This window comes from Rhea americana, unplaced genomic scaffold (genome assembly GCF_003343005.1).
Source record: "Rhea americana isolate MKP2758 unplaced genomic scaffold, rheAme1 scaffold_129, whole genome shotgun sequence".
NCBI lineage: Eukaryota > Metazoa > Chordata > Aves > Rheiformes > Rheidae > Rhea > Rhea americana.
In genome coordinates this window covers 203,806-227,190 of record NW_028185361.1, presented here as the reverse complement: position 1 = coordinate 227,190, position 23,385 = coordinate 203,806, and the positions used below count along the sequence as shown (strand labels likewise).

General features: G+C 36.0%; 1 protein-coding gene and 1 non-coding gene across 2 annotated transcripts in view; both read right to left on the bottom strand.

Annotated features, from left to right (window-relative positions):
* Window positions 1–23,385, bottom strand: part of MLLT3 (MLLT3 super elongation complex subunit) — a 153,723-nt gene that overhangs the window by 30,557 nt on the left and 99,781 nt on the right. The window contains exons 6-7 of the mRNA XM_085326246.1: window positions 16,881–17,000; window positions 7,535–8,143 (exon numbers count right to left, since the gene is read on the bottom strand). Of these exons, the coding sequence (XP_085182372.1) occupies window positions 7,535–8,143; window positions 16,881–17,000 (729 nt within the window). The remainder of the gene's footprint in view (window positions 1–7,534; window positions 8,144–16,880; window positions 17,001–23,385) is intronic.
* Window positions 20,628–20,698, bottom strand: TRNAG-GCC (transfer RNA glycine (anticodon GCC)). The gene has a single exon. It is a non-coding gene; the product is annotated as a tRNA-Gly (tRNA).

Here is a 23,385-nt window from a genome sequence, read left to right as displayed (position 1 = left end):
TAAAGCAGAAGAAGAACTATAGAAAGATAAGATAATGGTTTCTCATGTAAAGCTATTACAATTTCCATAGAGTCCATTCCTACAAGATACAGGGTAAACTAAAATTTAAGTAACCTAGAAAATGCAYGGTCATTTGAGTATGAGCATGGCCTTCAGCACACTGAGAGGCAGAATGTAAACTGATGGCCGTACGCATCAGATAATTCCAACCACGAGAAAGAGAACTCTGTTCTAAATACGTAAGCAATGTTGTCAAAGAGCTGTACCAAGTCTTAGGCTTCTCAAAATTGTCAGTGAACTCTAGCTGTGTTATCTGAACCACATTTCTTCAGAAGCATGTGAAAAGACATCAACATTTATAAAGAATTAATACAGCATGAGCAGCACAGCATGGGGAAATTAACAGTTCTGTATTCTGTTCAAAGTCTGAACTATGTGCCGAAAACAAAGCATGAGGCCTGTTGACAGAAGATGAAGATATCCTAAATAAATTACTTGTTCAGTGACTACTATGTATTTTGTAAATTCACTGGTGCAGAAGTCCTGTGGGGAGAGAATGACGACATATGTAGTTTGGTAAATGCAGAAGGGCCAAATTAAGCTGTCACAGKCAATATTCACAGGTTGATTTTCTGGGAGTTTGCATTCGCAATTTTTAAYATTTTTCATTTGAAAACATTTACATATCATACAGACAAAGCTCTCAGAAACCAATTGTGAACAAAGAAAAATTTGTGTTTAGAAAAAGACTATCCTCAATTTTACAGCTTGATGAAAACTAGAAAATTCTGCCTAAGTATTAAAAACAAAGAGAGTTTCATTCAACCTATCTACATTTTCTGGTCTGCTACTGCCTGAATAGCAATCAAAGTTAATGGGCGGTAGCTGTTCTGGACAGCCCCAGCAGTTGATACACTAGAAGCTAACATTTCTTGGTTTGCTTCCATTGCCCTGTTTTCTCTTAYGTGCCTTACTTCATGTACCACTGCTGAAAGGGGCAGAAGTTGATACAGTTTGAGAGAGTGAACAGTCTGCTATCACTTTTAGTGCAATAGGAATGTTGTTCTTTAAATTCTTCCAGGTTTGAGCTGTTGGTGTTAGAAATTCATGCACTCCTATTAACAAAGGAACAGCTAGAAAAGCATCTAACCATATGCAAAACATCTTTTGTGTATGTTGTTCTGGCACATTTCATATCATTAGAGAGCTACTTTTCTCAGTAGGTACTCACAAACTTAGCAAAAACCTGAAGTTTTTCTCCTTCTGTACAGTTCAAGTTCTTTGTACAGTCCTCCCAGCAAAACCCTACATTAAAGCTTTAGTATGCAGAAATGTGTTGAAATCACATTCATCCTGTAAACACAGTCCTAAATCTCTGGGGGAAATAAAAAAACCAAAACAAAACAGTTTTTCTTTTGACACGCTGCAGCAGAGTCCCCAAACAATGTCTTTGCTATTGTAATCACTGGCTCCTGGACCTRTGTTCCAGAAAGAAAGTAGTTTTCCTAAAATTTCACAGCAAACTCTATACAGAGGCCTAAGGTAGCTCTCACCATTATTCACTGTTGGCTCTCTCAGTTTTACAATAAGTCTCATTACCATTTTCTTAACCTTGATTCCTGGGATTTAAGTGATTACATGAAAACTTTAGCTTTCATTAAAAAAAAAAAAAAAAAAAAAAAAAGTTTCTGTACATTCCAGTTTCAATGAAAAGCTGTAGTGAGAAAAAAGGCAAGCTCTCCTGTACCTTAAAAAGTCCCTAAGCCTCTAAAAAAACAAAGCATTCCAGTTTCAAATTTTCACAATTTTTAGCCAATCTGACAATTTTGCGGACTAAATTTCTGATTATCAGATGCTGTGGTTGGCAACACTATGCTGCACACATTTTTTTCTGTAGATATTTGAGACATCTATCAGTWTAATTCTCAAGCAACTGCTCTATGCTATTATTATCATGCATTTGTGCAGAAGCTTTCATAATAGTTCTATTCATTATGTACACWCAGAATTAAACAACGCTAAGCCTTGGCGAAAAAACACAAAACAGATGGCTGTGTCCTTAGTGGTCTTTTACCATTTATGGCTGACACATCCGTATGCTCTTACTTGGCCTACACACGTATTTCTACTGATTACAACAACAAAATACTCATTTAAAGCTCCTTGACTCTGCTCTGGTAGTTTAAAAGAAATTTCTGATACTATGCTGTCAGCTTTATGTTACTGGAAACATTTTCTCCCTGTGTTAAAAAAAAAAAAAAATATATAAGACTTATGTAATTGTTACATGAGTAGTAAGAAGCCACAGAACAAAGGAAATCTCTTAAAAAGTTTGAATAGCTAACAGTTCTGTTTACATTTAAGCTAAATTAGACTCAGAGCATTATAATGTAGTATACTGCAACGCAATTCAATGTAAGAAATAGAGGTATCCAAAGTAAAGAATATTTAAAAATATTGGTTAAATTAAGATTTCTTTCAATGTATTATAACCCTGATTAATCAATCTTCTCTTTTACAATGTCCGCAAGATCAAAAAAGTTGCATATGGTGCTGATGAATCAACTAAAACTATCACATCTACAAAGTGTTTTTTTTCTTTTTTTTTTTGGCTAGGAAGAAGTTTCAGTAAAACTCATTCTGCAGCAACTTTTTGTAATAAAAGCATCGGCAGTATTGTGTCTACAGATTTTAACTAGTCAGCACTATTGAATGACAGTGCAAGGAGTTAAACGAAATTTAACATCGATGCTTTTTAAAGCAAATCGCCATTTTTCTTTTCTACGGGCTATACAATGAGGCAAGACTACCGTCAGCTAACAYCCGAATTACTGTCAGAATTAAAGCGCTGAAGCCTTCTCTAAACAATAACTACTTCTTTACATGCACTGTCTTGATTTTCCAACAAAGAAGTAGGCACCATTGTTGTGAGGAAATAAGCAATCACAAAGAGCACTAACAGACACAGATGGACTAAATCTGCTGAGTTTTCAAGTGGTCCTTATGCCTGACTAAATATAATATTAAATGCAGAAATGACATATAAAAATATCAAGCAAAAAGTAAAGATGCTAAGCCTCTGACAGGTCACAAATTCACAGTGCTCTCTGCCTGTTCAGTCAATGCAAGGACATCAACTGTATCAATCTTCTTCTATTCCCAGTATTCTAAAACATTGAAGACGTGAACACTATCCGAGTTTCAGGATAGCAGGAAAAAAATTGTAACTGCTTGGAAAATTTCATATGGATCTTCATTTCACTACTGTTATTTTAAACTCCAAATATTATCTGCAAGAGATCTTACTTTGGCTTCCAGCCCCACCAAAAAGCTGGATTTTTCAGCCAATAAGGGCTCAGAGGTTTTACAAGACCACAAGGGTTTTCAAAATATTCTTGCAAATACATGCAGCAGCTGAATTAACAGATCTTATGCCAGATGCAAAGTGGTTTTTTTGTATGGATTACTTGAAATAGGTCCTAATGGTAGAACTTCAAGACTACTTTAAGATATGCAAGCAGTTGATTCAAAATAAATCCATATTCAACTGTGATCACTAGCATATATTCATTGTTCTGTAATGGACTTCCAAAAAAGCAGCTTGCATTTTTTCCAGAGAAAAAATGCCCCAGTACTCTGTACTCTGCTTTTAATAACTRAAACTCCTCAAGTCTTGACTGATCACAGTTTGATAGTGCACACGCCCAGGCACATGTGTGTCCATGTGTGCACACACACATACGTGATGCAGTTGTATTCTTTCACTCTCTAATGGATCAAAGMATTTATGTTCAGTTGGTACTTGCATAAACTAATACATCCTCTCACTGATTTTTTTCTTCAAAATTGTTCAAATAAACAAAAGTATAGTCTTTGGAGTTCCCAACAGGACTGCACTGTTATTCCTATGTCTTAAYACAACCATAAATCTTGCATGCTTTCCATGGTGTCCTTGCTTTACATACTCCATAGGAATGCCAGTAAAACAAAACCACCTTGGTGTTTGTGTAGGATTTCTAACTGTCTCAGTGCACTCCTGCTCCTGAAAAATGTTGCTAGCTCATATAAATGTACTGGAACTCTATAAAAGACTCATAGTGTTATAAACAGCAAATCTATCACTAATGCTGAAGTCTAACAGACTTTAAAATACTGACATATTTGAAAACCAATACTAACAAAATAGCATGAAGAAGTATTTAGACAAATGTTAGACTTGCCAACAATTCAAAGTAAACAGAAAAATAGAGCTAGAAACAGACAGCAATGTAATATATCCCAGAATATATCAAATAGGGCAGTCACCGTACTTGTTAATATCCTCCAAATCATACAAAGAAAGGTTATTAAACAAGARCAGAAAGTTCATGATTAAGCAAGACATGCTTTGCTTTATTTCATACTGTAATTTTATAATGGTATTTGAATCTCAAAAGAAGAATTGACTCAAGGGAATTAGAAGATTGTCTAGCTTTCTCAAAYGCCTACAAGGCAACAGTAAGATAACCTGGCTATATACTCATACCTCAGCCTTGAGGGACAGCTCAGAGGCTGGATTAGTCATTGGGACAGATGCTTTCCACATAGAAAAGAAGCCATTTCTCAAATAACTGCAACTGTCAGAGGGCGACAAATCTGTACGTTGCCCATCTCACAAACGTAAAGGCCAGTTCAAATCTAAATGTCCAGAAATAGGTAGAGCACAATGCCAGTATTAAGAGTACACATTGCTTTTCTGTCCAAAAATCAAAGACCATTAGTTAAATGGTCTTCAGATGAGGCACCCCACATCTATTCACTGAACAGGGGCTATATCTGAAGAAAGCAGGGGGGTGTTGACTTTGCTTTCCTGCGACACCTACCCAATAAAACAGTTCTTGGGGCCATCAGCAGCCAGACACAACTTGACAGGTATCTCAGAAGACCCTGCAACATACCAAGAAACAAGCTGCCACCAAGATGATTTAGTGTTGACAATACCCCTCATAGTTTGAAAACTGCTTAGAGTGCAGGGAGCAGGGCCAAACACAGCTGTGACGTTGTCCTGAATGAGGTCCTGTCAGAATTACTTACACTTGCGTTTAGTGATACAGGCATTTTCATTTACAGTGAAGACTTTTCGGGCTGTCATCTTTAATTTAAAAGCTACACTCAGCCTTCGCTGTTGGGAGCTGAACAATAACTAACTACATCCAGCTCCAAAAGTAGCTCTCTGATATAACCACGATGGCTAGATACTTTTAAAAGAAGTCTTAGCTTCTGGTGAACATACTCAGTAAAAATTGTGCAAGTTCTTCCGAACTTCTCTTGCTATGCTGTTTGTTGGACAAATTCTCAGAAATAATGCAAGTACTGATTGTTGATGTCTCAYTTCTTAGCTTGCTTCTGACATATAAAAAATGAGTTGATGGGAAAAATTCAGAAGCAATGAATATTTGCTAAGAGAAGAGCCCTTTGGCAAATAATCTAATTTGTCTTCCTCTCATTCCCATGGATTGTTCTAAAAAAGTGCATACAAAATCTAGTTGTTCTTCATGCAACCACTGACTAAATGAATTTTCTGTAAAATATAAAAGTACAACTAAAAATTCTAGGTGGAAYAACACAACCTTAGTTATTCATCAGTCTGTCTGATTACACTTATTATTACAAATTTATCATGCATGTTATACACATATATGCACATTCACCAAGAAGGTGAACAGACGTAGGGGTATGCACGTCCGAGAATGAGAATATTTTTTACTCCATAGTMCAGTAAATATTATCCTTAACAAAATTCTACACTAAATTATTCATAACTTCATTACTCATAACAATGCATGTTGCATTGCATTATTTTGCAAAATCACAAGAATGCACAGAGTATACCACTGATTATGGGCAAGAGGCACAGAGGTGCAGAATCACAAAGAGGGAAATACATACTAACTACAGAATACTATCAGTTTTAAGCACCTATTCATAACCTTTACATATCAGTTACTTGCAAGTTGCTAGCACACTCCTTTGTAGTGCCTGCATTTGCAGAAYTTCCGTTAAATTGCAGCTGATTTCCTTAAATGTTTTGTTTTTGAAGAAACAGGGAGAACTGATGATGACAGCGGGAGTACAGGTGCCTTTTCATGGGATCAGTTTTAACAAATAGGAAACTCTGAAAATGAACTCTATGCTAATTAGCCTGCTATGCTGAAGGCAGGCRGTGAGCCTTACAGTGTTGACGTAACTCATAAGCTAAATCTTCTCTCTTAAGACATTAAAAATTAATTCACCCTAAGGCTGACAAGTATGAGCATTTTCAGGTTTAAAGGAAACTTTATCTACAAGTTTTAAGGCCAGTGGCAATACAGTTTTAGAATGAAAACACCATACCAATCACATCATCAGTGTGATGCTATAACATGAGCCTGATCCATTACACACCTTCCACATTTCACAGGCATTTCATGCTGTATGGGAAGGGTAGCYATTAAAAGGCCATTTCAGAAAGAATATAAAGACTATTTCCCCGCTGTGAAAAGCTTCCATCAAGTAAACACCTAATGCTGATGCCTCCCCACAGCAGGCTACTTATTACATGTTCCAGATGATTTAAATTGGGCTATGCATATGGCAGTAATGGAGGCACGCAAACAGTGGAAAAATAGAAAATTCAAAGGTAGTTGAATCATAATCCTACTGCCTTCTCTCTACCCTGTTTACCACCTCTACTTGTAAGTATAAATGAAGGCATCAAAAAAAAAAAAACCACCCTTCTCTTTAAAAGCCTTGTCTTCCCACCTCTTTCTTCTGTATTCATTTGTCTATAAAAGATGCTTCTAAAAACTGAAATCTGCTAAGGGAGTAATTAAATTCCTAATAATTAAAAGTAAATTATGCCTGAAACAGATGAGCAGGCATGGCAGAAAAGTACTTTCAGGACACCACACTTTTATGCAAAACATACTTTTTTCTTTTTTCTTTTTTTTTTTTTTTTTGATAAGTTTATCATTTTGCATCTATTTTCCTCAATAGAGTAAGGATTCTGGGGTCTCCCTTCTCTCCCCGAGCTTGGATTGGTTACAGAACTGTCCTTCTTAGCAGAAGATTAAACTCTGTAAGTTCTGGTATGCCCTTTTTACATGTCTGTGTTTACTGAACACATTGAATTATTTTGACYCTTTCCTGGAGTTACTGAATTCCATAACTCCTAAATACAAAGCCTAAGGTCTGCAAATACAAGCATTTCAACGAATTTCCTTCTCTCTCACAAAAAAGGATGTAATTCGAAAAGAGTAATATCAAAACGGCAGTTTTTATTTATAGCCATCTTCCATATACTCACTAGTCATAATTTTGACAGATTTATAAACTGGAACAGTCAACAGTATTTAAACATAATATGCATAAGTTTAAACAGTCAGCAGTTAACATCCTTGAGCATGAACAATCCACTAGTAGACAGGAGAAGGGGAAAGGAAAATACAAACAYGATACACAATCCCAAGGACTAGGAACACTCAGTGCATATGAAAAAAAAGCAAACATCACTTACTTCAGATTTGGAGGATATGTTTTCCTCTGTGTCAGAATCATTAGGATCCACAATATCATCAAAAGGTGGAAGAGTAGATGTCTTTTTTTCCAGTGTATCATTTTCTACTTTGACTTTCCCCATTTTGAGTTGAGATCTATCCTTCGTTTGTTTTTTGTCAGCTGAACAAGTAAGAATCAGTGGTGGAGCACTAGAAAAACTTTTAAATAAAGACTCTGAGCTACTTTTTTTTCTTTTTTTGCAAGAAAGTTCATCAGAATCCACAACAGAGGGCCTTTTCGTAGGGGCCTTCTTTTCCTGCTGCTGTCCACCAGTTACGGTAAGSATGGGAGTGTTTTCAGATTTTGGCTCCTTGGACATGGGTTTGGGTTCCTTGAAAGCCATCTTAGGAACTATTTTTTCATCTTTTAGTGGTTTGTTTTCTTTGGGTTTCTTAGAGGATTCTTTGGAAGATTTGTTATGTTCCCTGGAAGGTTCTTTGAAGGCACTTTTATGTTCTTTTGAGTCTTTAGAAGTTTTTTCCTTGTGCTCCTTTATTAACTTATGGGGCTTTGAAAAACTGTTACTACTGCTGCTGCCACTACTTGTATTCATAATCTTAGTTAGGTCCTGGAAAAGAAGAAATAAAACTTAATTTTAAAGCARTCAAACAAAAAGCAAGCAAAGAACTCCAAGACACAATATGGACTAGAAACTGCAAATGATTCTATAACAACTGAGTAACAAGATACACAAGCCATTGTGCCATAAGCAGTTACCATTGTTTGTCAGTGTTTCCAAGACTGATTTGTATCTCTTCTAGATGTTAATTGATGACTATTAATATCAGAAGAAAAAAAAATTAAGAAAAGATCAGCACAAGAAACTGCATATTGCCAGAGAATTAGTTCAGGATTAGGGCAAAATATGTCACTTGAGGCAAAGACTGACTTCTGAGCCACGACACTCTCTTCAGCTTTTGCCAGACCTTGCTTTTCRTTCACAGTAACAACTCTGGGTCCAGCATGGCTATGAAGAACTTGAATGATGCATCTCAACAATCAACATCTCCTTATTGAAAAACTTTCTCTGCTAAAAGAGTTTTCCTTCCTCTCCCTGCCACCTTGTTGCTGTCTATGCCGAATATTTCATTACATGTTTTAATTCAACTGTTAAAAGTGAAAAGGGTTTCCTGAGAGCATGACGAAAAACATACTGAAGATATGCAAAAACAGAAAAGCCAGAGCAGTATTATTCCTTGCTCAGTTATTTCTCCGTTAAAATCTGACAAGTTGAAGAGACGGGGAAAATTTTAATCTTTATCAGAACTGGTAATAAGGGAATTGAACTATTTGGAACAGATTTTAYGGGATCCTTTCTTCTGAGAATTAACTCTCATGTTCTCTGATACTCAGTGTGCCTTCACTGAACTTTTCAAATGATAAAATACCCTGGACACCACTCAATTCCACTGAAATCACCGGCACCAACTTCTCAGCCTCGCAAAAATACCTAGTATCCTGAATAGTGAACACGTGTAGTAACTACTCAGAAACAAGGTTATTTTTACACTACTTGCAATCTACAAAATGGCATTTCAAGTTAGAGGAATATATGCTCAAGAAGTTTAGGTTGTTTACTTCCTTACAGGTGGATTATAAGAATGTCTACCTAGACTTCAGAGAAGCTTTTACAAAAAAAGCGCTTAAGCAAAGATATTGCATATACCCATTGATTTCCTTTCCCCCTACCATTTAAGCTCCTGCTCTAGGTATAAAATCCAAGATCCTGGAACTCTAGGAAGCTCAAGTAGCTTTTTTTTTTTTTTTTTTTTTTTTCCTTATTCGTATATTGCAAGATTTGTAAAAACCCTAACTATAAATACAGACTTATACAGAACAGAGTTTCATTAACAATGCCAAGCTAAAATAATAGGAGACAGAACTTGTATTGACCCCATGGAGCACAAAAAAAATAAAAAATAAAACTGAAGCTTTAATCCTGCTGAAAACCCCTAAGGATGTTAGCCCACAGACCCAGCAATTACCACTCAGAACAGGATCTGCCCTGACCAACTACTACACTTCATGATATCATCCAAACCTCCAACTCTCAACCATAAAACTCAAGATAACAGGAAGAGCAAAAATAAGTTTAATGAAACTATATAGACTACAGCCATTTCTACAGCACAGATTTCAAGGCTCATGCCTTACTTGCTGGCAATTACACGTATTATAGCTGAGTAATTTTTAATTACTCTTCCTCAGGACAAAAAAACAGATTTAAACTATTTATCAGACGTTGGAATGAATTTAGGTAACCATGTCCCAGTACACATAGTATTAGTGTTTTAGAATTACAGTTTCATTGAAATTCTGAAGTTAAAAGAATGCATGAGGAACAACTACTTACAATTAAGTGGTTTTTTCCATCACAGTCTTTATGCAAAGAAAGCAATATTGAAAATGGGTAATCGCTTAAAAGAATGTTTGTCCATATTAAAGCATTGATATTAAGTATTAAAAAGGCATTTATAGGTTTGACTTTCAATAATTCTGGTTAGTAGTCCAAGCCCTTTGCAAGCTGCAGAACAAAGGAGTACCCACRATCCTCTAGTCTAAGATGAGATGTCCTCTCATCTCTATAAAATTCATGTACAAATACTTAGCTCTATATTTTTTTTCAATCAATTTGCATCAATATTTACCCACCACGCTACAATGATATGAATCTGCTTTTCTGTTTCAGCCCTCAAGCATATATGTAGATTTGGTTTCTCTGTCTAACATTGCCACATATTTAGAGAATGGCAGAGGGAAAATATATTAATCTTTTCTGTCATATTTAACCATGGTTTTAATCACAATATAAATAGGAGAGCAGTAGTGCACTTGCAATTAAAGGAAAAAAAGCAGGACATACAAGCCTCAATCTCTACAAGGAATGACTAATTTTTAAAATACAATCTGTAAAACTGCTTTGAACAGCCCTCACCCTCCCCAAAATACATGATGACTATATTAAATGGAAGTTGTGTCAAAAAGATGAGAAATTAAGAAAAGGAAATATACCCAGTTACATGCTGCTTATTAGCCAAATTAACGGATCGGAACTATTTAAGACTTGTGTAATCTGGATGTTGAAKGCTGTAAAACTTGAATGTTTTTTAAAAAAATCATACATACAGAATCTCCATTCTCCTCGCTATCAACAGAGGAAAAAAATTAATTAAAAATAATTACTTTGAAATGTGTTTTTCTCCTCATCTTTTAAAAATTACCTTAACTGATTAGCAAAACACCAAATTTTCACACACATACCAAGTGAATTGTTTCACTTGGTCACTATTTCAATGTTTTTTTGTTCAGCTACATTTCTTATGTCAGTACTACAAATAGATTTTCAAATCAGATTTGGAAATCTATGTATGTACCAACATTAACAAYGGGCAGAAGCATCAATTCCAGTACCCAAAGCACCAGTAAATACTAGTAAATAATCAAGCTCAGATCTTGGAAGTGAGGATGAAAAAAGATTAGCCCAAAAGTCGAATACATGCAATAAGTATTAACTTAAAAAGCAATCCTAATATATGCCAAGTACGTGGGGACACCATACAGAGTTGGTAAAAAAAAGAAAAATATTCCACCAATAACCTACAAGAAAGTGCTCACTCTTCAAAAGTGAAATATTTAGGGGAAAACATCAATTTGGAAAGTTACATGGAAGGAAACACCAAAACTTTTTCTTTTCATTTTTTATATAAAGTTAATTTAAATATTGATAGGAAAAAAAATAGAGACACAAACTAAATCATTGCAAAATAATTTGAGAAAAATTTCTAAAACTAATTTAAATCTTTACAAAACTTACACAAAGTATGGTTGTGATCAGCAAGCCAAAACCCAGTTTCTTTGGCTAGCATATGCTACATGCACTTTTCTCTTTGGCTTTCTGCCACAAAAGTTAATTTTGAAATTTACTTAGTCAGCTATCAGATTAATAAACATTCTACTAACATTCCACACTAGTGGAAGATAAATTATTTTAAATGTAAATATGTAAATAAAAGCTATTATTCTCTTAAACAATGAACAATATTCTGATGACATCTGAATGTCTGAATATATGGCACTTCCTTGTTTTCCAGGCCACTAATTAAAAACAAAAATAAAAATGTATTAGTCATTCCTTGCACTAGATTACTTTAGTCAAGTCTCCTTACCTCGTTTAAAAAAAAAAGGCCACATATTTTGTTTTATGCCAGACCAGCCCAAAAGTATGTTTATGAACGCATTACTAATGCTTTTATCTTCAGATCTTGTTCTATCATGCCAGAGCMAGAAGTGCTGCCCTAGGGAGGGACAGGATATATGCCATTTGTAAACAAGATGGAGTCCTCAATCTTTTTAATCACTTTCCCTACCATGAATTTTAAAAGTCTCCAAAGAGGTAGGCTCATTTTAGTTGCTTTCCAACAGACAAAAGCAGTGAAATGACACCACCTCCCATGGCCTATCAAAATCACTGGGAAACTTTTTACTGCTTGTTTTGAATATTAAAATCAGATTTCCTTCCTTCTTCCAGAATATGGAAGTTGATGTTTTCATAGAAATATTAATATAAACATATGATATTTATTGTGACATTTAATACCATATGTTTTAAAAATCTGTTCCTTGAGATGACCAAACCCTTGCTTTTACGGATATGTTCATAATCTAAGCAAATAAAGTACCTTTTCTCGCTTCCTAATCTTCTGCAATGACCCTAATACAAGCCACCAAAGATGTAGAGGAAACAGTATGAGGCACTTAGAATTTAATCAGTTAGTATGTTGGGGTTTTTTCTTTTTGTTTTTAAAATTTTATCAGTGTAATGATGAATGTGGAAGGCTGGTGGGGGTGAACTGTTGGTAAATTTCTACATCATATGCTGCATAGACATTAATGTAAATCAAAATGTATGCTTAAATGTTTGTTTTCTTTCCTACTTTAAGAACTGTTGTAAGGAATAAGAATGAATGACRTTTCTTTTGTGTGACATATCAAATAGTCTTTTCTCAAGTTGCATATCCAATATAGAAATTGTGGGGTTTTGACAGCTACTGTATTTACATACCATAGCTTACATTTGTGTAATATTATTTGAAGCAACCCAAGTGGATCTTATACTTTGATATATTTCATAACAAACATCAAAAGAATAATATATAAGATTATAGGCRTGTTAAAATATCCGAGGAGGGTTTTTTTTATTAATCAAAATAACAGCAGGCACATATATTTCAAGACATACAACCCCTTTGATGAAGTAGTAATAGCAAGCCTTTAAAAACAAATAATTCAGAAAACATGATAAAAATCTAAGACCTTCTCAACACAGAAAAGCAGTGTTGCTCAATAGGTAATGTATTTGTACATTAAACCACTTCTGAAACCACAAGAGTAGTGTTGAATTCTCTGTATATCTTACAGGGTTGGATTCTAATTTCCTGCTACAAAATGTAACTCTCAGTTTGGCTAAACATTGCTTTAGGATAACCAATGTCCTCTGAAAGTCATTTCAAACATATCCAGTTTCTGACAGACATTCTGAGGCTAATTAGAAAATGATGCAATTTTAGTGAGCTCATTAACTGCTTCATTAAGTTCAATTAAGTGATTGAATTGAATACATTGTCATGGCCATGCCCATCTACTGTATTCTTGTGTTTTGTCTAAAAATTTAGTATTAGAAGTCACAAAAAAATAAAAAATACATTATTTTCATTTGTAATAAGAAAGGCATTTCTTCAAATGTTATGCCTATTGACATAATATGGTCATGTTAAGCCAATGGAATGGAATAAGTTTCATATATGCCTTCTGTTCTCAAGAGGAAAAAAAGAGAAGACATCAAGAAGGAATTACTTGCTTGTAACAATTTAGATTTCTAATAAAACACAAATAATGTTTAGTATTCAATTGAAAAACACTGATTGTTTTAGATAGAAAAAAGGCATTTTAGAAGTCTTTCTAAATATAGTGTTATTTTTTCACTGTTTAACTGTACACTGGAGATAAATTCACCCACTACCAGTTCTTCTCACACACAGTTATTATAGCACATATTTTCAGAGCTTTCCACACGTCAGGAAACCTCTTGCTTGTCCAGCCCATTGGACTACTACAGCCAATGACAGATGGAGAAAGAGAAGTAGTGTAGACTCAGTGGTTGGAAAAAGCCAGAATCAGCAGCATGAAACACTTTCTTCTGGTCAGACACAGCAATAACAACTTGAAGTTTTTTTTTTTTTTTTTTTTTTTTTTTTTTTTTTTTTTTTTTTTTTTTTGCAACTGACAATATATATTATTCCAAAAGATACAATTATCCTAATAAAACTGCTCAAACTTTCTCTATTATTTCAAGTATATAGTATTTTACACCATATAAATAGGCATAACAATATAACTGACTTAAAAGAAAAAAAGGTATATGAAGCTAGCATGCAGCTATCTTTACACTCTAAAAAGATTCAGAAAAAAAATCATGCAATAAGGAAAACTTAAATCAAAAGCATATTTCTGCCTGTCTTCTGTATTTCTAAGAGTAACACTTATTCTTTTCTTTTTTCTTTCTTTTTTTTTTTTGTTTTTTTTTGAATCACAGTATTGAGACTCACGAATACAGAAACATGGACACCTGTATTTATGAACCTGTGAACCTGTATTTCAGAAAAATATGAGAGAGAAAGCAAATTGATAGTTCTCTTACTTGACACTGCATTGYAAATTTTTCACAAATGAGGGGAAACAATAATATTACTTCTTTGCACAGGTTTACTGTCWTGACTGCAATTCTCCCTTAAGTAGGAGGGCGGTGTGGTAATCTGTAGATGCCAAATAGGTAGGTAAACATTCTTAGGTTCTGCTTTTACAGAGTTATAAATTGACCTTGAAAGTTAGTTTGGTATTCACAGATGCAAAACAGCCAAACACTAGACCAAGCACAAAGGGGTACTACTATATTAAAAGAACACAAACAAACAAACAAAAATATCCCACTTGTTCGGATACTCRGGAGGACGTGCAAACACCTACAGTTTTAGAGTACTCATGTAGATAACCCATGTGCAAGAACTATCAAGACTGATAATTATAACTCTCCTATAGCTACCATTTTAGAGGCATATTTAAATGAAATTTGAGCACTGAAGATGTTGCATCACATTCTACACATGAGAATAAGTAGAGTTACTACAAATTTCCAAGTAAATTTAAATTGGACAGGAACTATACTGGACAGGAACTACTACTCCTAGGTGACATTTTAATGTTGATATCATTTTAGGAGTAGAGCTATTTTTATCTTGTATACTGCTACAAGAGGTGGTTGGACAAGCACAGAGGTTACACTTAAAATGATTTCCATTAGATATCATTGCTGCGGACGTCCACATTTTGGAATGAAATACTTAAAGAAAACATTTTGAGGTAAGAACGTCACTGATATAGAGCACAGTTATGAGTCATGATGCACATCTGAGCCCACAACAGTGTTTTCTTGCTGTGGTCAAGCACATTGCAGCTAATTGCTTAGGCAGAAGTGATGGATTTTTGATGTTTCTCTGAAGTAGAGTCAATCTGAGGACTAGACTGAGGGCCCAGGAAACACATAACACTCTCTTCTCCCTCAAGCACTCTCCATGCTTGCTGAAATTTTCTGCACTGGAAAAAAGTTCATTTTCTGAATAGAGTTCAGAAAACAACATTTCCGTTACCATTTGCTCGTTAGAAGAATTACCGAGGAGACTGAAGGCTTACAATGGAGTACAGTAAGTAGGGCGAGCACTAGTGTAGGACTTTGTATCACTTCCACACTTCCCTGAACTTCTCTTTAGGAATTTGGACGACCTGATTTAGGCCAGGTCTCTACATACCCACACTGGAATTCAGGGCAAGGCACAGGGGCATCCACATTACAGCTACATGCAAAGAGGAGGTTCAGAAACCAACTCTACAGAGTATCCCACCTCACAAGGACCCGTATTAATGCAACTCCCAGGTTAGGTAGTCTGGCAGTTACCTTCAGCATCCTGCATCCCTTCCTTCTAGGAAKGATGCACCAGTTTTGGTAGCTCAAAGTCCCCTCAATCTTGTCCTCAGATTCACTCTACCTCATCTCTTCATCAGGGAAATGAAAACGATGGTACTTCTGTACTTCCTTTGGCTGTTGCAAGAACTGCATTACAGACTGTAAGGCACTTGGTTACAGTGCAAACCAGGCAGTGACACACTAAAAAGAACTGTTTCTCTATATATCCTTTTTGTTGTGATACCTTCTTACCAATGCATACACTTAAGCATAGCCATAGTTTACTACCTGATGATTCTTTCAAGATAAAAGATTGTGCATTTTTCCAGGAGATAACATTTTGTACAGTTATAGAACATGAAAGTTATTGCTAAAAATGGGTATTGTTCTTGCAACACACAAAATCAGAAGCCAACAAGATTAGGTAACGTATTTCAAGCTGGTAGATGTTAAAAAAGGAAAATCAAAACCTAAATGATTTTTAAAATAGAAAGAAGAAAAGGCTTATATGTCAACTTATTTATGAAGCAAGTAGTTATGCTGCATTTATTTCTCATTTCAATAATAACAGCGTACTTTTTATTCGTCCACATGATTAATTCATTTTGACAAACTGAGTAGTTCTTTACYGTTTTGGAAAGGCTCATTTGTATTTCTCAAAAGGTTCATTGGAATACACCTTTTTATCAATTTCTAGTTCTGTGTGTTCAATTTGATGTTCTAGAAATTGATAGTATATTATTATCTTCGAAATACTTAGTAAAGAATAAATCCTTGAACTTTAAAAGGTTTTTAATTAACCTTATAATACAACCTTTCAAGTTTCTCTCTACACTGTTATCTTAGAAAACATTCATTTAAAAATATTTAATAAACCAAACAATTATTTTAGTATTTTATCAAATTCTACAYATTTTTATAGGTTTCACTAAATCCTTTTCTGGCTAAATAACCCAGTTCCCTCCCTYTTCTTCCTCTAAATCCTCCAGTACTAAAACAGACAACTAGAACTTCTGGGAGAGACAGAAAACAGTACATTTTCAAAAAMCAAATAAATAATTTCTTAAATGGCAGATATTTTCACAACTCACTAGGACTTCTCACAACTGTCCTAGTTCAGCATTACTTTTATGTAGCTAACAGTAAGTTCACATCAAAWAAATAAGCCTATTATCACTGGAATATGTTATATCACTAATTTACAAAGTACCTAGTGGGATTATTTTTCAAGTTATTTCCCTGGGTGTGCCTTACTGGTTAAGTCGTCTTCTGTCAAAATAAGTCTYACCTTTGGCCCATGAGATGACTTCTTCTTCACTTCAGAAAAAGACAGGGAGTTACTGGGCAGGTTGGGAAGATGAAGGCTTTGTCCTGAAGAGACTGATGTGCCATCTGACATTACCATGATCTGCCATAAGAGAAAAAGCATATTAAATCAAATATTATCAACAGTGACACAGATATGCACACAGAAATGGTCTGACCTGTCTCAGGAATTGGCAAATTACACTGGTAGAGGAATACCACTTCTCCAACAAGCACTCTYCTTGTTTCTTCTCAACAGGGGATAGGTTAATGAAACCATATCATCCTCCATATAATGAACATCTTACAATTTCCATGCAAGTACAATGCAATCCCTTGAGCAAGTGGCATAACTTGTTGCATTATGTTYCTTACATAGCAGTATGACCAAGTCCTTAATTAGCACCTCTTCCCCTTATTCTGACGTCTGGTAAGACTAAAAGTTTAGCCCACCTGCAATGAAAAGTTCATCAGATTACTGACATCCCATAAGAAACAGGCATGTGCAGCAGTCTTTACTTTTGAATAAAGCAGGGTGATGGAAGATACACTGTAAAAAATAACCTTTATTTTTAGTTCAGCTTTAGCATGAAAGCAGCACAACTCTAATGCCTCCAAGAAAGAGAATTCCTCATTGTCAAAGAGGCAAGTTGTGTATTAACTTCAAGCTTCTGCTTTTTCAGTTCTAGAGTACACTGGATGCCCCATGAGCAAATAGTGTTTTTGCTCTAGCAAGAGTCTAGCACTGTGATCTATTTGCTGATTTTAAGACTCATGAATACAAACAGACCAGTCACTGAGGCCACAGAAAATTCAGCCATGGCTACAGTTGTTACCAGACCAACCAAAATTAATGCTTTCTAAGATAAACTCAGTTAGCTTCTGCCTGTGCTCTAGTGCTGCTGTGCCTAACCTTACTGTTTCTCAGCACAGCTATTAACTTATCTGTTGCTTCAAAAACACTAAATGTTTGACTTAGCTGCCTTGCTGTCTAACCAGCACCGCAAATCGAGGGAGAAGTTAGAGTTCCACAACTGCAAGGAAGCAACTCTCTCTTTCCACAGGGTCCCAACAGCAAAGTCTCACTTGCTTTCATAGATGCCCTATATGATCACCCTTGCCCCTCACACAACCCCAAGTGTCCTTCCTTGACCATAGGTTGAAAAAGTTTTTAAGAGCTATTTATGTATCCAAACACTTTGTGAAATGAGATTCTGCACAGAACCAGAACATGCCAGGAGACAGTCYTCTCAAAAAACAGAGCAAAAAGGAGTTGTTTCCAACTTGTAGTCAAGGCAAAGTCAATCAATTAGCTATAGTGGTTTAGCAGAACAGGTGATTATACTTTAGCCTGCCGGATACTTTTACCTCCACTTGCAAAAGGTTTTAGTTGAACTGAGCCTAGCTGAAAGGAAGAAAAGGCAAAAGCTAACAGAGAAATGACCAGTAACAAGGACAACGTTACCAAAAATCTGCAAATGTTTATATACAAATCTGTGCAACATATACAGCAAATGCATTTGTCACTACCTTATTCATTCTCATGGATCCAGTTAAATTAAGTGGCTAAATAAGACTGTTAGTTTAAAATATTGCACTGAGTTTAATTTAAAGGAGAACAACTTTCATGATAGAAAATACCTCTTGCACTAAAATCAGTTCACCTTTCAGCAGAAAAACACAAACTCTTCAATGGTTGGTGATGTTCAGCAGGTCTTCTACTGACACAGAGCAGTTCTGTTCATTTACTTGTATGAATGAAAGGTGCATATCTATGTGTTGCAGGAATGGACARATCAGGAGAATCTGTGTTTGTCTTGCTTTCATCATAAAAGTAACACAACAAAAAATTTTGCTGTGGTAGAATTTCTTTTTTTGTAAGATTGGAAGTTGCCAATTTCTCCTTGAAACACAACATTCTGTCTAACTAAAATATATTGAGGTTCAACCACTGTTCTACTTTTTTTAATTTAAATTGGTAAGAATTCCATCTTAGAAATACTTCTACATTCATTACAATACACAAATATTCCCACAAAGATGACATTTTAAAAGAAGCTTATAGACCTTTTAGAGGTCTAAATTTCTGGGCTGGCATCCATTAAACTGTTGTTTGGACTATTGAYACTCAGAGTGTTCCAGAATATTTAAGAAGAGGATAGCTCTCTACAGAAAGATCTGTAGGTCTGGGATGGACAGCATTAGTGCCATCTCTGTCCTGGTAGATCTGGCAAATCTAGCTCCAGAAAGACAAACCATAAATCCAATATAGATTTCAGAAAACAATGTATGTATGTTCCAAATTAAGCCCCACAAACTTCTGTGTAATCAGTCCTGCAGCCTGTTATTTCACTATAAACTCCCTGAAATGGCAATTATCAAATCAGAATTTTATTTAAGGTGATTAACAATGTATGCAGTAAGACAGAACATCAGTTCATCATTCCAGATAAGCTCTATAAAGATGACAATAGCCCAAAGAAATATGTCTAGTTCAATCCTGTGATAAAGTACACACCTCTCTTCCAAACCAATCTGTCAGAAAAAGAATCTGGTCCTCATTAAAATCCTTCAGCTCAAAAAAACCCTACTCCTTTTCCCTCTCAAGGAATAAGATGAATGTTAACATTAAGTAGATGTCCGGGAACTTTAAAATGATGGTTTTGTTTGCAGAGATACCTATATATAAAGTCCCTATGTTACAAATACTTTGGCAATCAAATGTGTTGTCTTGCTGGCTAAATGTAAGAAAGACACAGCTATACATCCAGTTGAAGCACTCTGAAACAACTCAGCTGATAGAGTTACAGCAATTTCTACACAGCAGCTATTCCCCTTCCTACCAGCCCCAATTTATCAAAAGCAAGTCCTTGCAAATCCAGAAACACTCAGCCTGGCCTTTGTACTTCAGTTAGTTTCCAGAGCAAGTCTCTACTGCTGCCCTGTTACTATCAAGCATGTACACACATACGTGTACAAACATACATACAAACATGGCATACTGAGTCAAGGATAGCACACCCAGAAGGAGAAGATATGAATGCATATATCACTGCAAGCTACTAATTCTACAGCAAGAATGAAAGCTAATCAAAAACATAGCAAGACTTCTCCAGTACAACTACTCAATCTATGTTTAAATTCCTCTTTTGCACATCCAAGTTTCCAACGAGGTTGCAGTTGCAGAGGACAGTATACTGTCAAGGACACTGCTGTGGCCCTCGGTTATGCAAAAAACACCTTGGGCTTGAAGTTGCCTGCTCCCACAGTGAACCATTATAGGGACAGAAATCAGCAACTTTAATTCCTCTTCTCATCCATGAGTAACTTCCACRAGTGACTGCTCTGCTCATACAGGTCACCAGCTCAGTGGGATCAAGATAAGGTCATGGGATCAGAAACCAGTGCTGGTGTTAAAGAAGTGAAATCACAGAAACAACAGCTTGACTTTAAACAAGTCAATTAAAGTGATCATGCTATCACATCCTGATTTCACCAGTGTTTAAATTATGAAGTTCTAGCTATAGTTTTGCTGTTCTCTCACAGACTTAGCAAAAGATTAGACAGAACCACAGAATTAGTAAGGTTGGAAGCAACCTCTGGAGATSATCTAGTCCAACCCTCAAACAAGTGGCCTATATGGGGATCGCACCCATGATCTTGGCATTTCGCATTATCAGCACCATGCTCCAACCAACTGAGCTAAACCTAACCCCTCTAAAAGCAGTGCTGCATTGGCTGGGAATTGAACCCAGGCCTCCCGCATGGCAGGCAAAAATTCTACCACTAAACCACCAACACTCCAACAGTGGGATAATATTAAACCAGAGCAAAGGCCCATCTAAGCTTACAGCCTGTCTTTGATGTGGTCAACAGTAATAGTTTAAGGGAAAGCATGAGAATAGGACAACAAAGTGTTATTCTTCTCCCTGCCCCCCAACCTCCTCTCTCAGCTACCTGCAATCAATGGTTTAGTGACTTCACATGCCAGAGGCTTTATTCACATCACTGTCTTTAATAATCTTAATGATATTCTATTAGACAAACTTCCATCAATTTGTCTAATTGCTCTCTTGATTCATTTAYATTTCTGGGATCTGAAACTCCTGTGGCAATAAGTACCACAATTTAATTGTGCATCTTTAGAAAGTACTTCCTCTTGAATATTTTAAAATCCCATTTGGGACCTCCATAATCTTCCTGTTAAGATACAATCTCCCATGGCCTGGGCTTATCTAATGATATCCTGAAATGTATTACTGACATGCAAGTTTTAAACTATGACTGTTGAACAAGGTAATTGTGGCTCCAGGCCTTGCAGTGCAAAGCCTTGCCCCAAGAATAGTTGGCTACTGCGGAGGTGACCAGTCACTCAAGGATCATACAGAAAAAGGAGTAAACTGCTTAACTGTCAAAGTGAAGAGTCTGGCTTAGTTGAAACCGAGTGACTAGCAGCGTGCCACAGAATCACTGACAGAACTGAATCAGCTAGCAGTATGAAGGCAGTCCTGCTACCGGTGGAAAAACCCTCCAAAACCTCAGTCCTTCTCTCCTGAAAACATGAAGATGACTAAAGCCATTGAAGAAGAGAAAGTAATGAAAAAGAGTCTTCTTCAGAAGCCCTAAAAATTTTTTTAAGAAAAAGTAGATAACTGAGATGGATCAGGTCAATGAATGGCTACATGGTATGGGCAAATATGGTGGCTCATAGGGAAACTAGTGTAGGCATGGGCTTTGCCATATCAGTGGCAGCAGAAAAAAGGTCTGTGAATCTAAACACTGAGCTGAGAATACCTAAAATAACGATTTCAGCTGTAGCATATTATACAAGGCTTTTCCAGTACCAAACTCAGGAGCAGACAGAAAGACAATCTCAACACAAGCTTGAGAATAAAGAAAAAAAAAATCTAGATGCTTCTAGCAAGCAAGCAAGCTTTGGAAACGATGCACAATCTTAGATAAGTGTAAGCTCTAAATCAGCACTAGTATTTAGAAAAGATTTACAGAGATCTTAAAAACAGATTTCTAAATTGAGCCTGTTGTTAGTCTGGAGAAATGCAGACAAGTATAGAAGGGAATACTGATTGTGATGATGCATCTTCCTGAATGCATCTAGAAAAAACATTCAAGTTCAGGTAAGAAAAAATGAAGTCTGAAAAACAGCATTGTTTAAATAGGTCATGCAGAAGCAGGCAGTTGTACATAACTCACAAACATCAAACTGTTTTCAAAAAAAGGGCAGGTGAACTAGAACACCTGGTTCTGAATAAGCATTTGAAACCTGGTCAAAAGAAAATACAGTGTTACACAGGACGTAAATGACACAAATGACAGAATAGGTTCTATAAGAGATGCGTCTTCATGTTGGGAGCTTTTKTTTGTTTATTTTAAAGCTAAAGAAAAAAATATGTATTTTGAATTTATCTGTTGATGAGAACTATAGAGTCCTTGTGAATTAAAATTCCTTGCCTCCACAGGCAGCAACTTATATTAAACAATGCAATTGGCAACAGTAAGGGGTTCTACAAATACAATGACCATAAAACGAAGGCTAAAGAAAACATGGGCATGCTGCTCAATGAGGCAGCAGACCTTGCAGTAAATGACATAAGACGGAGCTGCTCAGTGCTTTTTTGCCTCAGTTTTCAATATTGAAGTTAATGAAGTTAATGAATAGTTAATGAAGGATAATCCTGCCCAAACAACTGATAGTTTTCTATGATTGGTGCTGTAGATAAGTAGAAAGCAGTTCATGTTGTGGATAAGTGGACTATCAGATAGTCCAACTAGAGACCAATTCCTAGCAGTGTTCCTCAGGGATCAACAYTGGGCCCAATCTGCTCTGTCTTTATTAATGTCTGGATAGGATGACTGGCCAGGAAGCAACTTTGCAGAAAAGGCCGTGGCAACGGTGATGGACAAAAAAAATTGGCCATGAGCAAGCAAAGCACACATGCAACAGTGAGCAAAAACTGGGCAAGGAAGCCTAACTGCTTTTAATGATAAGAAAGCTCCTCATACAAATAAATCACATTTTTACCTGTTCAGCAACTCCTTTAAACAACACTTACAGATTGCACAGAGACCTTTAAAAACTAAACTCAAAGGCAGGCAACTGTTCAGTTCTTCCTGGAGTACTGCCCATAGTAACCTACTTCAGTATTAAGGGCTGGATATGTTTCTGAGGAAAACAAAAGAGTGCAGGAATGATAGCAGGGCAGGACAGAACAAATCTCTGTGGATCCGACGGCCCCATCTGCCTCACCATCACACTACAAATCACAGACAAGCTTTTCTTAAACTCAGAAGGTTCTTCAAGAAGAAAAATGAGAACACGTAAGAATAGAAACAAATAACAATTTTATGAATTAGCATCATACTCAGATAATAAGTGGATATACATTTGTTATCATTATTGAGAAAATTGCTCTGCAAACATGCAGCATCAGCCTGTCCATCTGATAAAAAATCTTAAGTTCTGTTAGAGG